The sequence below is a fragment of the Orbicella faveolata genome, unplaced genomic scaffold (assembly GCF_042242905.1).
Source record: "Orbicella faveolata isolate gen_17 unplaced genomic scaffold, um_ofav_v1 contig_3, whole genome shotgun sequence".
NCBI lineage: Eukaryota > Metazoa > Cnidaria > Anthozoa > Scleractinia > Merulinidae > Orbicella > Orbicella faveolata.
In genome coordinates this window covers 15,255,504-15,272,113 of record NW_028301558.1, presented here as the reverse complement: position 1 = coordinate 15,272,113, position 16,610 = coordinate 15,255,504, and the positions used below count along the sequence as shown (strand labels likewise).

The window sequence follows — 16,610 nt, the reverse complement described above, 5'->3', positions numbered from 1 at the left end:
GCACCCAATCAATATGGCCTGACAGCTAGCCCAGCAATGGGCTAGCTATCAGGCCACCCATTCTGGGTTGGAAGGTGAAAATTGAGGTAAACAGCCTTATGCAATTCAGCTGTGGATGAGGCACAGTGTCTTGGGTGCTTGCGTGACTGTAGATCAATTGATGCAGGTTAGAACCCAGACCATGGTCATTGTGTTGTATTCTTGGACAAGACCCTGCTTCTCTTTACCCAGGACCAACTACAAATGAGTACCAGCAAAAATGTAAAAGCTAGGTGTAGAAACTCAGTTCTAGAAATGTGTCCAATCATGGGGTGGCCTATTTAATCATTGGCGTGTCAGTTGGGCTGCTAGGATCAACTGCAGACTTTCTGTGTGAGTCCTACCGTGCCATTGGACTCCAAAGATGGCTGGAAAATAAGCTTATGGCTCACTTGGAAGGTAGAAGGTTACTGTTAAAGCCAGGTCCTTAAAGAATGTATTGATCAAATAGTCACATCAACAACACCCCCAGCCCCCCTGCCAACCCTGCCCCTCAGGAGGTGGACAAGTGATATCAGTTGTTATTGGGGTGACCCATTGACACGATAAGGGAGGGGTAGGGGGTATTGCCTTGACGTTGTGGTCAAGCTAGAAGTCAGCAAGACACAAATCCGGTTTATATAACATGGCTTGAAAAGTAGCACCCTTGAAAGATTTGTGCTGTGTTTGAGGATAAATAAAAGTTTTGATCATGAACTTTGACCACTTACATTTTAATGGTATATAAAAATAGTACTTGGGACACAGTGGAAGTTGGTTCAAAGTGGGTGTTTGAAAATAAATGTTTTTCTTTTCCACTTCTCATTTTTGCCATGTATGTCCCGGGGGTGGGGGCATTTGATCGGCTAATACGACCTTCGGTGGGGCATTAATTTGGATACCATTTTGTTAATGTGAGCAACGAAAAATTATGTTAAAAGCCGGAGGTGGGGGAGGAGGCGTCCAGGGGGGATGCTGAAGTTTTTAATTGACTAGTTTATTGCATAAAACGTACAACAGTTTTTAAAGACATGTTTCGGCATGCTTATGCCATCTTCAGTTTAATAGAGTGACTAATGATACGTGACACAAGTTATATACTACAAAATATGAATAAATTATTTACAATATGCATTACAAAACAGTGGAAACGGAAATTACAGAGTTAAAAAGGTGTTGAAGTGATGTAACTGTTTGTTAAGGTCAGGTTTGTTCTTACTAATATAAATATACCTGACCTTAACAAACAGTTACATCACTTCAACACCTTTTTAACTCTGTAATTTCCGTTTCCACTGTTTTGTAATGCATATTGTAAATAATTTATTCATATTTTGTAGTATATAACTTGTGTCACGTATCATTAGTCACTCTATTAAACTGAAGATGGCATAAGCATGCCGAAACATGTCTTTAAAAACTGTTGTACGTTTTATGCAATATTTATCATTATTGCTAGTATTATGACTAGTTTATATGTTAACGTTACTCCCAGTAATATACTTTTGTTTTTCTGTTGTACTGATAAAACTTATTTTAACCTGTAGTTTTTTTTTTTGTAAAGTAAAATTGAAACCCGGAAAAAGGAACTGTTGCTCAAGAAAAATACAAATTTCCCCGAAACCCCAAATCCCTTAGCCCCAGCTCCCATTTCTCCTCCGCTCTGTTTCTCATTCGAAACAATATGGCGGACCACAACAGTGGAAGTTGTATGCTTGAGCAAGCTTCGTCTGTCTCTGCAGAACAGCGTGATGAAGCTGCCAACAAAGCCGATGAAGGCTGTAAAAAGGTTTTTAACTTCGAACTTTCGCGTGAGACGTGTTTGATGTGTGGACTTGAACATGATAGCCCAGAATTCGGACCATACTGCGCGATATGCCACGACTTTTTGTACCCGAATGTGTTGCTTGTTTGCGAAAGAGAAACCGAAAGCATGGATTTTGCAACGTCCGGAGAAACTACATCGTCAGAATGTACCGTGTCTGAGAGCAAAGAAAGTGTTGTTTACTGTGGAGGTGTTCCAGAATCAGAAGATAGCGGTTGTGAGAGTGAAAGTGAAACTACTTCGGCAAACGATCCTGCTGACCGGCTTGACTCCACTTCAATGTCAAGATTCAAACTTCCGTATTTATCACTTTATGAACGGGTCAGATCACCGAACTGCATAGCTAAACGGCTCGCAAATGAGCTAAATTTCGTCGAAGAAGATTTGTTTGGGACATTACCTCCAGAAAGTGAGTAACTTTAAAAATCGGTCAGTGTTAAAATTATGCAGACTGAGGACCAGACGACTGCAGACCGAGGGTAAAATTCAGACTGAGGGTAAAATGCAGACTGCAGACTTTTTAATATCGGGTTATTATCGAGTGCTCACCGTATTAAAACAGGATTATTCAGGCTAATTGTAATTGAAAGACTGCACTCTGGTTAGCCTGGATAACACTCCAGTTATACTGAAGATCACTCCGGTTAGTCTGAATATCATTCAGGCTAACCTAAGGGCCGATTTACACGATACGACTTTGTCGCATGTAACAAGTTTACGACAGGCGTCCGACATGAATTGCTTTGTGTAAATCAAACCTACAACTCGCTTACGACTGTTGTGTATGTCAAAAAATTGTCGTAGAATTTCAAAACATGTTTTAAAATGCTGCGACAATTGTAGCTGAAATCGATAGAAAATGACGTATTTTGTGACAAATTTCTACTGAGTGGGGGATGAAGGAGAAGTTTTCTTGCACTAAAATGGTGGACGAAGTTGTTGACTGAATCACATGAAGTCGTTTCTCGAAAAGTACTGAATGGATTAAAACGAAAAACATCTTGTAAGAAAGTTTTTTCAGGACGGCCAGGACAGCTAAAATATTTGTTTATCGTTTGTTAGAACTTTCACTGTGTAAATCCCGGTGCAAACTTTTGCATATTTAATTTTGTAACTGAAAATGTTGTGCGTGTGTAAATGGTCTTTAGCCATGCTGTCTGTAGGCCTGTCGTAAGCTTGTTGCATGCGTCAAAGTCGTACCGTGTAGATTGGCCCCAAATAATGCTTCATTTAGCCTGGTTACAGTTAGCTCTCAATGATAGAAATGGTAGCATGCTTCAGTTAAAAAAACTGTAGTCTACATTTTACCCTCTGTCTGCATTTTACCCCAGGTCTGTGTTTTACACTAACTGCGTAAAAAATAATGCCGACAAACTATTGGTCTTTGTTATTTTTATATGACCTACTTACTGTGCTACCATTTGGCATATACTGGTTAATGAGGATTTATGTAACCTGTTCCAGGTTTTCAGTTAGTTGGCAGAGGGGTAAGGGTGGGAGCATCAGTGGAAAAAACAGTTTGAGAATTACTTGACATTTTAGAATAAAATAAGTAATAAGTTAATGCCACTAAGCAAGACCGAATTGAGCCTGCATCAAGCCTTGTCATCTCTGCAACCCCATACCACATGTGACTCCCGTATTTGGTTTATGTCAATTAGGCATGCTTTTTGCCTTGTGAATCTTCGTGGTCAACCTATTCTTAGAAAGCTGCAAAGTTGGAAAGAGTGGCACCGCACTTGGCCACCAAGTGTGAACATAATCTAACTGCCCTTGGGTCTCTGATGATGGTTCACACTGATTAGCAATGATTTGTAATGAGGTTGGTGGCTTTCAGATGACGGCGTCGACAAAACCCGGATCGGATCACGGATCGGATCACGGACCGGATCACGGACTGGATCACGGATCGGATCACGGATCGGATCACGGATCGGATCACGGATTGGATCACGGATCGGATCACAGAAAAAAAAAAGTTTTAAAGAAAAAAAAATCAAAAACTAAAATCAAACCGTTTATAAGATAATGATAAATAAAAAATAAAAGTGGAAAACTAAAATATGTTAAATGAAAATAAGAATCCCGAATTTGACGCAATGACATGTTAATTACAGAGAATGACAAGGTCATTTAAAAAGCCACATAAGCGCCTAATTTACGACGAATTTAAATTGTAATGAACAGGCAGATGTAGTTATATTTGAACGTTAGTTGGCTCGAAGCTTGCGTGAACCTCCCATTCTTGTTTTTGAAATTGTTATCAGTGGCTAATTCTCAGCTACATTTTCGTGTCAGATGTGAGCGTTACAGTTGGCGTTACAGTTAAATGAGAAAACTTACGTACGAAAGCTTAAGGACATGACTTGTTTTGAAGGAGCTACGTCACGATTTGCACATCTTGAAAAAACTAGCCTAGTTTTTCAAGTTCGTCATTTGCAATCCCCGTTAATCTTTGCCATCCTTGACGATCCTCATTCCGTTTTGATTTGTTCTTGCCTCTTAAGTGTTTTCTATCCTAGAACACGATCATTTTAAGGTTTTATTCTATTTAAAGGCAACTCTTTATGACCCTAAAAATAACTCTAAAACTCGTGACGTAACTCCTAAAATGTTGTTTATTCTCGGGTTGCGTTATCGTTCACACTATCGATGTCATTCCTAGAATTTTTTGTAAAACAGCTATATTTCCTTGAAATACAAATGGTTTGTTTCGTTTTATTCCAGTGCGAAATATCGTATTCCAAACTCACATCTTGTAAAAGTATAGACTTGTCTCAAAAACGGAAATTGTTTGAAATCATCAGGTGTTTAATTTTTTAGTGTTTTTAGTTTTTGTGTTTCTATTCATACGTTCGTCCTATTATTACCATGCTGACTCGTTTTATGACAGTTTGATGCAAGTGAATACACGAAATATCATTTATCTGAACTGCGGAGAAAGATATGAAGACATGATTGATCATCGCAATCAAAACCCAACAGCCTGAAAAAAATTCATCTGTGACCAGCTCCCAGTTGGCTTGATATTATAAAAGAATAAAGGAATATCACACCTGAATTAAATAAAACTTTCTGCTCACAGTAGTCACTCTACTGCAATTTGCTCAACAAAATTTTGAATTTTTTTCCTTGATCCGATCCGTGATCCGGTCCGTGATCCGATCCGTGATCCGATCCGTGATCCGATCCGTGATCCGATCCGTGATCCGGTCCGTGATCCGATCTGTGATCCGGTCCGGTCCGATCCAGGTTTTGTCGACGCCGTTCAGATGATGTGATGGGGCCATTTTATGCTGTAGTGTAGAATATTGTTGCCAAGCTAAAGTGAAACATCAAATGCTAAGAGTTTTATCTTCAACAAGTTCCTTTTTGGTTGGTGATCGATGTATCATTATGTTCAGACTTGTTAACTGAAGTTATTTTTGTTCCAGTACTCCTCATGATATTTTCCTTTTTGGATGATATATCACTGTGTATGGTGGGGCAAGTTTGTCAGTGGTGGCACGAATTAGCAGGCGAAAGTGACGAGTGGAAGAAGCATGTACTTGCCAGATGGCCTTTGTTTACACCAGACAATTCTATCAAATCATGGCAGAAACTCTACATAAAGATGTAAGTGATCAGAGTTAATTTATCACGGGTAGTATTCTTTTACAATGTGTTTTATTTGTGGGGCGTAGTAGAAGAAAACTTTTTTCATGTTTATTTCCTTGTTAAAGGGACACTATCATAAGCTTGACTTTGAAAAGTGAAAACCCAAGTACATTAATTTTGTTCAGTCTTGGGAACCTAAAACGAAATGTAGTTTTATTAGAAATTACTAAATAAGGGTACTGAAGCCATGAAGTGACTGTTTTAATGGGTTGCATGTGCACTGGGTTGTGATACCAAATAATTTGTTGACAAGCTCATTCTGTTTGTAACAATCTACTAGGTTAGAAGGTGTCACCTGCAGAAGGTGTTTTGAACAAGGATGTGTTCAAGTAAGTACAGTTGTAAACCTTGACAGTATATCTTACTTAGGAAACAAAAAACACCTACATACTGATGCATGCACACTACAGTACAACATGGCACTGCAGCAACTTCTTGCCTTCTTGCGGCTTCTTGCGGTTAGATTTTCAACTTCTTGCGCCTTCTTGCAGTTGGACTTTCAACTTGTTGCGTTTCGAATGTTCTTGCGGGTAAACCGCAAAAACACAACAATTTTACTTCTTGCAGTGGCTTGCATGTTCTTGCGGTGCAAGAACTTCTTGCATGTGATTTATTTTTGGGCTGTACTGTAAGTTTGTGTTTATTAGGAATTACAGGTATACAGTCACTTTGAAGTTTAACAGGGACATCTAGTTAACAGATGTTTAGTACCAAACAAAATTGTAGGTATATTATTCAAAAATGTTATTAAAAAGGGTGGTTTATATGAATGGACCAGCTCACTAGAACTTCTTCGCATTTTATACTGTGACATTCAAGTTAAATATACCAACTCCTGCAATACTGCTTTTCTTTTGCATCAAATTTAACATTGGACTCCCTCAACTAAATTTACTAAAATCACATTGATTTCTTTGCAGCATTCTCCTGAAGACAACCTTGTTAACACATGGAGGAACAAAAGACTAAAAAGTGAACTGAAAGGACTGCTCATGGATCCCCCAGAGGGTATCCGGGCGTGTCCATTAGACAATAGTTTATCCTATTGGCAAGCATCAATAAAGGGTCCTCCTGAATGTCCGTATGAGGGGGGCTTGTTCTTTCTTCACCTGGAAATTCCTAAAAGTTACCCCATGAGGCCACCCATTCCCAAATTCATCACAAGAATTTTCCATCCCAATGTCAGTTACCATGGTGATATCGGTATGGATATGCTGAGGCACAACTGGAGTCTGGCGCTTACAATACCCAAGGTGTTGGTCAGCATTCAATCACTGTTGACAGATCCGTATTGTGAAATATCTATGGAACCTGAAATTGCTCAGTTATGTGACAGTGACAGAGAAGAATTTGATAGGATAGCCAGGGAATGGACTGTAAAATATGCACAAATGTATATGACTTGTTGATTTACAAAAATCAATGTCCAGTCACTTAAATAGCCCCTATGCGTGATGACATCAGACTAGTTAAAATCACCACCAAGCCTCGGTTTTAAAAACGCAAATTTTAAATTTTATCACGAACTAATTCACAAAGCAGCAATGATGAAAAGACTACCCACATGAAAACAACACTAGGGCAACAAAGGTTTGAGAAAATGTTGTGCAAACGAGTCTTGGTGGTGAATTTTGAGCATGTTATGTAATCACGCATAAGACCTATTGGGAAATTTCTTTGTTAGTGAAGAGTGAGTCAATTCTTGTCATATTTTTTTATGCGGGTATTTTTGATTCCACCTGAATTCAAAGGTGCAATCTGATAATTTTTTTCAAACATGTGATATTGTTAGTCAGACTACAGACTATGAGTAGTCAGTAACTTCTTGCAGGCTAGGAAAAGAAAGAGACTGCTCGCAGTCTAGTCAAACTAGTCAGAGCTTATTCACTGAGCAACAAGGTCAATACTTTCCTTTACTCACTTTCAGTCAGGTGGCATGATTTTAATAGAATACCATAACAGAAGATAGCCAGGAAAATAGTTATTTCCATTTGATGTTTACACCTGATTTTACAAGTCAGTATGTGTGAAAAATGTACTTTTAAAATAGCAACAGTTATACTGAACAATATTAAATTTATCTGATCAGAATCTCAACTTACCGGTAGGTAGAACAAGCTTAGAACAAAAGGGAAAAGTACCAAATTAGATCCAATAATAAGGTTTTTTCCTTGGGGAGGAATCCAATGTGAAAATATCAAGGATGCTTGTCGTCTTGATTAGGGTTGTAAATCACGTATTCTGGTCTCCTGTAGGGGTTTAATGCAAATTTTCTGACAAGCACCCGTAACCTTTTCACATGGGGCTCCCCCCTTGTTTTTTAGACTATTTTGATAGCAACAAAAATATTGTGTTTAGTTAGATTCCAGAATGAAATGGGCTTGTGAAATGTAATGATTTAATTCAGAAATGCACCAGTTCAATATTTGAGGAGTTACATGTAACTCACAGGGAAAAATTTGACTGTGTTAACTGACAGAATATGTTTTCTAAAAAAAATAGCCAGTGTTCATTAGCTGCAAATATTTGACTAGCAAAATTCAATTTAGTACAAAGAAATTATGTTCTAATACAGCTTTGTAGACATCTTGTGTGCAGGTAAAGTAGGGGAACTGAGCACAAATCATACAACAAAGTTAATTAAATGTACTTTTTTGAGAGGTTAAGTGAATTTGCCTGAGATACCAGTATTAAAGGGACTAGAGTTTCATGGTTCGGCACATGTCTGTATTATTTATTCGCCTGTGCACGCTTTTTGGCACAAGCCCAGTTTTCCATTGTTTATGAACCAATAGTAAACAAGTTACCTAATTTCCAAACAGCCATAAAATCATGAACCATAGAATAAATCATACGGGTCAACACTAAATTCAACAGTTGACAGCATAGGTAAAATCCACTGAAATCTTCTCAGAAATTTGGTCATCAGTCATTCTGCCACATTACTGAACTACATCTGAATGGAGTTTTTAAAGCGATAACACCGATAAGAAGCAAACAAAAGTATTTAGATTTAGAGACATGCACCGAACAGTGAAGCCCTCCCTTTAATGATTGCTCAGGGTCCAGTTAGACAGTACCACTTTCCTACATGTGCCAAGTACACAATAGAACAAATTGTCGTGTGTAAATCAACCATATAACCTGCTTACAATATTATTGTTGTGTGTGACAAGAAAAATGTTGTAGGATGTTCAAACGTGGTTTCAAGCCCCACAACAATCAAAATGTCATTAAATCTTGTAATTTGAATGAATTGCATGACACAAGCAGTGCACACTACAAAAGTTGTATATGACAACATTTAAATTGGCTTAGGATGAGTTGTCTGTCAGTATCTCCTCATGGAGAATTGGGCATTAATTTTAATTTACTAGGTAAAGGAAGATCTTTTGATATGAAAGGTGAAAATATGATAATAAAAAAGTTCCTGTTCAGATATTGTTGCGAGACATTGTTGTAGTAAATATTCCTGTATATCCTTCTCTAGACTTCACTTCTTGCGATCCTGTATCCATACATTTGCACCCAATAACCATGGCAGTGAAGTAGTATCATGTCTTGCTCCCATCCAATTTTTGAGATTTTACAGATTAATCTTAAACAAGTACTTCCTATTTCCACAACACCCACAATAATAAAAAATTATAGCAGTACTTAGTGATTTCATGTTCCAAAGAATTGATTGAAGACCTTGCAGCCTTTTTTCCAGCTGTGAATAAACTATAGCTCCCATATATTGAATATGATTGGTTTGATGTCAAACTGTGTGCAGTGATTTGACATGCTTCAACCATACCCCTCTTCCTTCTGTCTTCTGCAGCCTTTCATCTTGTGTCTATGTCTCTTGCTCAATAGTGTCACTTATTTCTTAATTTGAAGTTGTTAAAACCCTCTCCATGCATGTTTTAACAAAAGAAATGGCAACAAGTGATTTCGTTCTCTCAGACTGGGATCAAAGATATTGAAGTCTGCTTGTTGAATCTTTGTCAGATATGTCTGACATGAAACCTAAAAAGTAAGAATTATTAAGATGCTGTGAGGGAACGGTAAAATGACAAATGACATCATTTGATAACTACAGCTAACTCTAGAACCTCTGAAACCTTTACTTGAAGTAACATTTTGGACATTTTTGCAGGGTTTGCTTGGGAAATGTTTTCTTTTAATATATTACATTTCCCTGGTCGTAGCAGTTGTAAGTTAAAAATGTTGCAGTACAAAGCCCTTGTTGGTCAAATGAGAAATGCCCTAAGCAGTGGCCTTAATAAGTTATTATGTAAATGTGCATGGCTGAATTTTCATGCCCCACAAAGTAAACACGCTAATTTGTAACTAGTACAGATTGTCAACTCACTATTGGCAAAAATGCTCTTGATGCAGCTTTTGGGGCCTTTGACATCAATGACTGTGCCTTAAAGAAAACAATAATAAAAAAATATGGTTTAGCCAAGCCTTAAAGCGGAGCTCCTGAATGATTAAATAATGAACCATAAATGAAAAGAGGATATTTTTCCCTGGATCAGAAACTCAAAAAATGATCAATGGTGAGCATATGATTGTTCAATGTGTGGTCTAACTATTTTTTCTAGTTACATCTTAACAAACCATACCTAATGAGTGTACCCAAGATTGTAGAAATTATGCATACAACATATCAGGGACTTTCCAAGAGACGATTGTGCAAGGAGTATGTCGGAAGAAAAGTCAACAATGCGTCAGGGTTTAATTTACGCCAAAATTTTGCCTTTGCATGTACTTCCTCCCTCTCCCCCAGAGTAATAACCTGGCTTGAGCTTGCGATCCAATCAAAAACCCAGAACCTGGTCAGCAGTGAACTTCAAAACAACATGCAACCTCAATTAACTCTTGACTTGAGCTCACAATATGGTTACGTGATACTGGTCAGTGGAAACCTTGTTTTGACAACTGTCAATTGTAACATGGATGTCCAACATCAAAGATGTACCTATTGTAATGGTGTTACTCTTATTTTTGATGGAGACCAGACATATGTACGGACAGTCATGTGACCAAAATTTTTGAGATTGATTGGTTATCAAATTTTCTAAGGTATGGGGCTCTGCTATGAATTGCAGGTCATTCTTGACCTGTAAAGATCTCTTTAGAAGCAGGAGACAAACACAGAAAACTCAAAAATATTAATGCAACCGCTTGCATACTACTAGCCATTGCATCTCTGTCAGTAAATACCATAATGCCCTCAGTTCAACATGAGCCTCATTTCTAATTCACACTACCCCTTGAGTGCCATTTTTTAATAAGCACCTCTTCCCAATAAGGACCTCCCAGTGAAAGGGATATTTAAGACATCGAGAAAGAATAGACTGATTAGAGGAACAAATTATCATGTCTGCTTGCTCATCTGAACATAGTATTGAACATTATGACTACCAGAGCTTCTATTGTTACTGCAGTTCTCGAGGTAAAATATTGATTGTTTTTCATTTAAGTATTGTGTCACATTAAGATGTGTATGTTCAAAAGAAATACATGTAGGTACCTCAACGCTTAAATTAGCACCCCCTCTCCAATAAGTGCCCTACAAAGAGCTACCAATCAATTAGTGTCCTGAGTGCTAAATCGAATTGTTACAGTGGGTGTAACAAAGTGGTACACATACAGAGAACTTTTACAGTTGTTGTACGCATACATGTAAACATGGCCAACAGGCGTTCTTTACTTTGTGTTCCAGAATGTGGTGCACAGCCATAACACTCACCCCTTGCACATGTAGGTGTGGAGGATTCACTTGAAAACAGTCAACACTGCTGTTATTCAAATCTTGGTAATTGGAAAGTCAAGTCTGCACACAAGCCAAGTGGCCCATCAGGCCAGTGCTTATCTCTGGTTTCTGTAGCATAAAGTGACTAGGAGTATTTCTTCTCCCCCTGCCCTGCTCCCGCCCCCCCCCCCCCCCCCCCCCAAAATGAGCTGCTAGTCCATCACAGGGTTATTCCCTGCATATTTTACATTTGCCAGTACGTATTTATACACCTGGGTGGAGAGAGGCACTGTGAGAGTGAAGTGTATTGACCAAGAACACAACACAATGACCCCAGTCTGGGCTCTAACCCAGACCACTCAATCCAGAATTGAGTGCACTAATCATGAGGCCACTGTGCCTCCTGCAGATCTTGGTGAATGTTACATGTAAATCTGAAATACGTACTGTTGAGAGATGAGAGTGTGCTAAGCTGGCCAGATCATAAGCAACATCTTTCACTGGCTGAGTTGTCTTTCCTCTGATAATATCCTCCTGAGATACACCATACTAAGCAAAAACAAAACATAATTTATCACCTGAGAACAAATTATGTAGATTTCAGTGTGCACTTAAATGTAAAAAGGTAAAGTCTGCCTTGGACCAAGTGAGCCATACCACAAAGTGGTTTCCATAGCATTGAGCAACCAGGATCACTATCTTTATTCCCCCCTCGATGGGATGCTAGTCCCTCGCAGGATTATTTCCCAGCGTTAAATTTGCCGGTACCAATCATAAACAATTATTGGATGAGGTTTTTGTGATATCCAGAATAATCAAGGTCGAGGTAGAGGTTATCAGCCAAAGCTGAAGGCTGAGGCTGTTTTATTATACATTGAACGAAAAAAATGGAAGTTATGTTTTTGCTTCTTCACGGGCGGCAAGCAACACAAAGCATGAACTTGACATGATTACCCATGACCTTGAGTGTCCTTGACATGATTGTGGTATAATCTGCAGAGATGACGTCACAGGCGCTGATTTCAAAAATTCACTGTACGCTCTCGACCAATCAGAAAAGAGATAGTGAGTTCAATGTATAATAATACACCTTAGTGGAGAGAGGCAAAGAGAGTGTGAGAGTAAAGTGTCAATTAATTACCCATCCACCCAAATTAAAGCCAGACTGCCACAACAAAACGTTAGGTGGCGTGGTGGCCTAAATGGATCAACATGCTCATGGTTATGCATCACTGCAGCTCAGTCAAAAAATCAATGATGTCGCTAAGATTTGAAACATGCAGAAATTCTTTGCCCTGGGTGGGTACTAAAACCATATCATATGCACCCAGCTTCCACATTTTAATCTACATCTTATAATTTTAAAACTGATATTTCACCTTGATCATAACGTTATTGGGCATGTAAACTTTTCCTTTGTTACCATGGAAGGGTGTAGCCCTCAGTAATGTTACAACACCTATGGCTTTCCCAAGATGACTTGCAGCATGGTCTGCTTGTACATCTTTAACCCCTGAAGGATAAATATGACAATTTGTGACCACTGAATTACCAAACTACTCTTACACTGCTGGTGTCTCTGTGGTTCATTTTTCTTGGGTAGAAGGTTTGGGTGAATCTGCAATTTGATTGGTCATGGTGGCAAAAATTAATCACACCATTGATCCCAGACATCTGTTGAAATGGCTTTTTTTCAGGCCGTTTCACCTACTGCTGGTTTCATTCACAGAATTTAAAAAAGTGATCACATGATGGCAAACATCTCTTGGTGCAGATGGCCACAGTTTGCAGCACAGCTGTTGCAAACTCCTCAAAAAATACCAAGTTCTAAGCAAATCTTATCCATGCGATGAATTTTGCATCTGTTGAACTCTTCTCTGAAACATATCTTGGATGTATCTTGCTAGAAAGTACAAAACTCAACAAACTTGTAAGCAAACAGTGAAGCAACTTCTTCAACAGCAGAGATTCACTCATTACACGATCATAACATTTGTCATCAGCAGGGCATGCAAAAAAAAGTCATTTCAACAGACTTATCATCTCGTATTCCATTCAAATAAAGGAATAACAATCATGTTAAATTTATAAAACTAAATGTATTGATACTTAACAATAAAAAAGATGGTTACCAAGACATTCTAAGATAAGATACAACACAGATGACACTGTGTTTTCACTATGTTCCTCCAAAGCATTTGTTGTTGCATGTGGCCTGTTGTCAAGACTTCTCTCCTGTTCATAAGATACAAAACCCTTTGCTTTTAATCATACTAAATGATTAGTTCAACAAGGCTGTGGGAAGCTGAAGATGATCCCTAACCAAACATTTAAGATGTATGATCAGAAACTTACTCTTGCATCTATAAGTCGTGAAAACCAGCCCTTGGTAAGTTTATGCCTTGCAATGGCCTGAATGAAATAAAAAACTGGCAAATTACAAGCAGTTTAAAATAAAAGAAAGAAACAATTTGTTTGTATTTAGACATACGGCAACATGGAATCCATTTCTAAATTCCACATGCTCGTTGTACTATTAAAAGAAATCAAAACTAATTAAGATGCAGAAACATATACAAAAAAAAGAGCTAACCTCAGCTAATTTCAGTGCAACAGGCTGTTGAGGGGGATTCCCCTAGAAATACCAGGACATAGCTAGTTAATATTTTAAATAAAAATTCAGTGTCCTACAAATAGTCAAGAGGGTTGTCAAAAAGGGCCATATAACCCTCAACACTTGTTATGGCTCATTTTGTTTGATGGGCCCTTGATGCTACGGATGAACTTGTTGTAGTTGCTACAGTTCACCCTTAAAGTGACAAGTTTGTTACACAACCTGAGTATCAAGGCTACAGGTAAATCAAAACTTAATGACAGCATTGCAAAAGTGTCCCTTACAAAGAAGACAAGACTATCTGCAAGACACATTATTACGCGCTCTTTTTAATTCTACAAAAAGCAGTTTGAGTCTACTCATGAATGAATTCTATACATCACTATTTTACGAAACTGCTATTTCACCTGGAAAGTGTTTTCCAATGAGTCCCTCCAGAATTGCAGCCTCATTTTTCCTATGGTTGGTTCACTTACAATATCTTGGATCTTGATTTCAGAAAAGCAAGAATCAGCATTCACATAACAGGAGATCAGTGGCAAAAATTTAGATCTGCTTTTAAGGTGGGGCCTGAACATTTTGGCACTTTAATTTTTGCAGGAACAAAGGAGAGTACATAACAACATTTTTGGCCCTTCTTAGTTCTAGTCTCCAGAATTTGACCACCCTGAGATAGACCCTCATTATGTAAATTTTTTTTCCTGATGTTTCCTTCCTTGGAGAGTGGAGGGGGCACTCCCTTATATGAGCTATAATAATATTATAGATATGTGCAGTCCCAAAGTGTATGGTTTTTGAGTGGTTTTGGTCTGAAAGGGGTAAGGATTTTGACCATTTTGGTTTGAAACTGTGTGAAATAGGGTTTGTTTAACACTCTGGTACAGCCCTTTTTAAATGTTTATGCAAATGGAAGCTATTTCTGGTTAGCTGGGTCATATATTAGAGCCACGTACTAATGTTAGAGGTCTGAAATGGGGTATCGATTTATCGCTTAGGTCTGAAATAGGGTGTGGAAAATCACAGATTTTGGTCTGAAATACAGGTTTCAAGGTTTGGGCCACCCACTCCCTGGCCCCCCCTCCCCACCAAAATCTTTGGGTAGTGTCCGCTCCCAGTTTCCTGACAGTTTATTTTTTATACCATAACTGGATGGGAATATTTATCATCATTTTTTTCTTTACAATTTTCTGTTTTGCTGATTTTTTGAAAGGGGTTTGATGTGAGCTAAGTACAGTACTACCTCATTTTGGCGGAAAACTTGCCTGGTGGGAAGAAACCAGTGGGAATTGGGTGAGAGGGGTGGGGGGAGGGAGGCATGCAGTTGGGAGGTGACATGAGATCGTAACTGGACTGACACAGCAGCTGCCATACATGACACTGATTAATCTAAAAATTGTCACGTCTGTTGTCTGCAGCTCCTTTTCTTGAAAGCCAGCCGGAGCGGACCTTACATTCATTTGGTGGTGGGTAATTTTTATGCCAGCAGCCAGACAGAAGACCACAGCAAAGGTCAAATTTAACGCGCAACTTTCGCGCATAGTAAAGCAAGTTTTGCTACACTTCTATGACCACCGTGAGGCGTAAGCCTACCTCCCAATCGGAAGCCTGTGACTGAACATGAATGTAGTTCGTCAAGTCAATTCATCTTCATTGCCACATATTTATAAGCCGATACCTTATGGAATGAAGACCACGCATGTAAGCTTATTGTTACTCACCCGAGCCAGCTCAACATTGAATGCCCGCACAGCAAATGCTGCTGTTCTGGAACTTTTAGGCAAGAGCAATACACACAGGTAATTCTCGTAATCCAGATTCCTATATTTTCAACATACGAACGAAGAGGTCTATAAGAACCTTGTTCCGTGCGTTTAAATGGACGCATGCTATGAAATAACATGAAATTGAAAATGAATACCTGACCAAGTTGACGCAGTACTGGGAAGCACTTTGCGTTGTATTTGCCAAGTTTCTTGCCCCTGTCCGAAAGATTTTCCGGCGAGTTCGTGCAAAAACCCCTCTTCCATTCGAAATGGCCGCCATATTGCTAGTCACCAGGCTTTTGCGGTTTCCGTCGCAAATTTCGCGGGAGGGAATCGCGGGGGGTTTGGCACGGCTAGGAAATATTAATAATTAGTAGAATTCTAGTAGTATAGTAGTATACTAATGCAAATGCTACAATCCGATTGGCTGAGCTACTCGTATACTATCCAGTCTCGTTCCCAGAGTCTTCATTCCCCTTGACCAGCGGTCGGAAAACGAGAGCTCTGGGAGCAACCTTTTCAGGCATGTGCTGTAGATGCAGACTGCGCAGTGAAACCGGATAGGCAGAATCACCACAATTCAGTTATTTCAAAATGGTTGCTCCCAGAGCTCTCGTTTTCCAACCATTGGTCAAGGGGAACGAAGACTCTTAGAACGAGATTGTATACTATATATCAGCCATTAGAGTACAGTGGCTGTCGACCGTCCACAAAATGCGAAGTTTTTATCGTTTTTCTGAAGTTTTGGAAAAAAATTTAGATGTAAATGGATAATTAAATTCCTGAGAAGACTAAAAGAAGGACATTAGTGGTTTCTTGACTTTAAAAGCTTGAAATAATTGAAAAAATCAGGGTTTATTTTGAGCTCATAATCTAATTGTTAATTAGTACATACCACACAAGTGAATAGTGCTTTTCGCGCACTCTGATTGGTTAACTCCGAGGTGATTAGCAAGTACTATTCACCTCCAAGCAGCTGGCGCGAGA

General features: G+C 38.8%; 2 protein-coding genes across 2 annotated transcripts; one reads left to right on the top strand and one right to left on the bottom strand.

Moving 5' to 3' along the window:
* Positions 1-1,224: 1,224 nt before the first annotated feature.
* On the top strand, positions 1,225-8,939 carry LOC110041881 (uncharacterized). The gene is made up of 4 exons (XM_020747210.2): positions 1,225-2,252; positions 5,278-5,458; positions 5,781-5,829; positions 6,421-8,939. Exons 1-4 carry the CDS (start codon positions 1,703-1,705, stop codon positions 6,907-6,909), a joined length of 1,269 nt encoding a protein of 422 aa, XP_020602869.1. The 5' UTR covers positions 1,225-1,702; the 3' UTR covers positions 6,910-8,939.
* Positions 7,422-15,943, bottom strand: LOC110041882 (NADH dehydrogenase (ubiquinone) complex I, assembly factor 6-like). Its single transcript, XM_020747211.2, has 10 exons — positions 15,779-15,943; positions 15,579-15,678; positions 14,268-14,348; positions 13,840-13,881; positions 13,602-13,658; positions 13,379-13,481; positions 12,626-12,759; positions 11,694-11,795; positions 9,858-9,914; positions 7,422-9,511 (listed from the first exon to the last, which is right to left on the bottom strand). Exons 1-10 carry the CDS (start codon positions 15,901-15,903, stop codon positions 9,386-9,388), a joined length of 927 nt encoding a protein of 308 aa, XP_020602870.1. The 5' UTR covers positions 15,904-15,943; the 3' UTR covers positions 7,422-9,385.
* Positions 15,944-16,610: the final 667 nt, after the last annotated feature.

Excerpts from the sequence above, each read along its gene's own strand:
- LOC110041882 (XM_020747211.2), bottom strand. The coding sequence starts at position 15,903 with ATGGCGGCCATTTCGAATGGAAGAGGGGTTTTTGCACGAACTCGCCGG. Across the intron at positions 15,679-15,778 it reads TACTGCGTCAACTTGGTCAG|GAATCTGGATTACGAGAATT; the intron begins GTATTCATTTTC and ends TTGAAAATATAG. Across the intron at positions 13,882-14,267 it reads CATTGGAAAACACTTTCCAG|GGGAATCCCCCTCAACAGCC; the intron begins GTGAAATAGCAG and ends TGGTATTTCTAG.
- LOC110041881 (XM_020747210.2), top strand. The coding sequence starts at position 1,703 with ATGGCGGACCACAACAGTGGAAGTTGTATGCTTGAGCAAGCTTCGTCT. Across the intron at positions 2,253-5,277 it reads TGGGACATTACCTCCAGAAA|TACTCCTCATGATATTTTCC; the intron begins GTGAGTAACTTT and ends TTTTTGTTCCAG. Across the intron at positions 5,459-5,780 it reads CAGAAACTCTACATAAAGAT|GTTAGAAGGTGTCACCTGCA; the intron begins GTAAGTGATCAG and ends ACAATCTACTAG.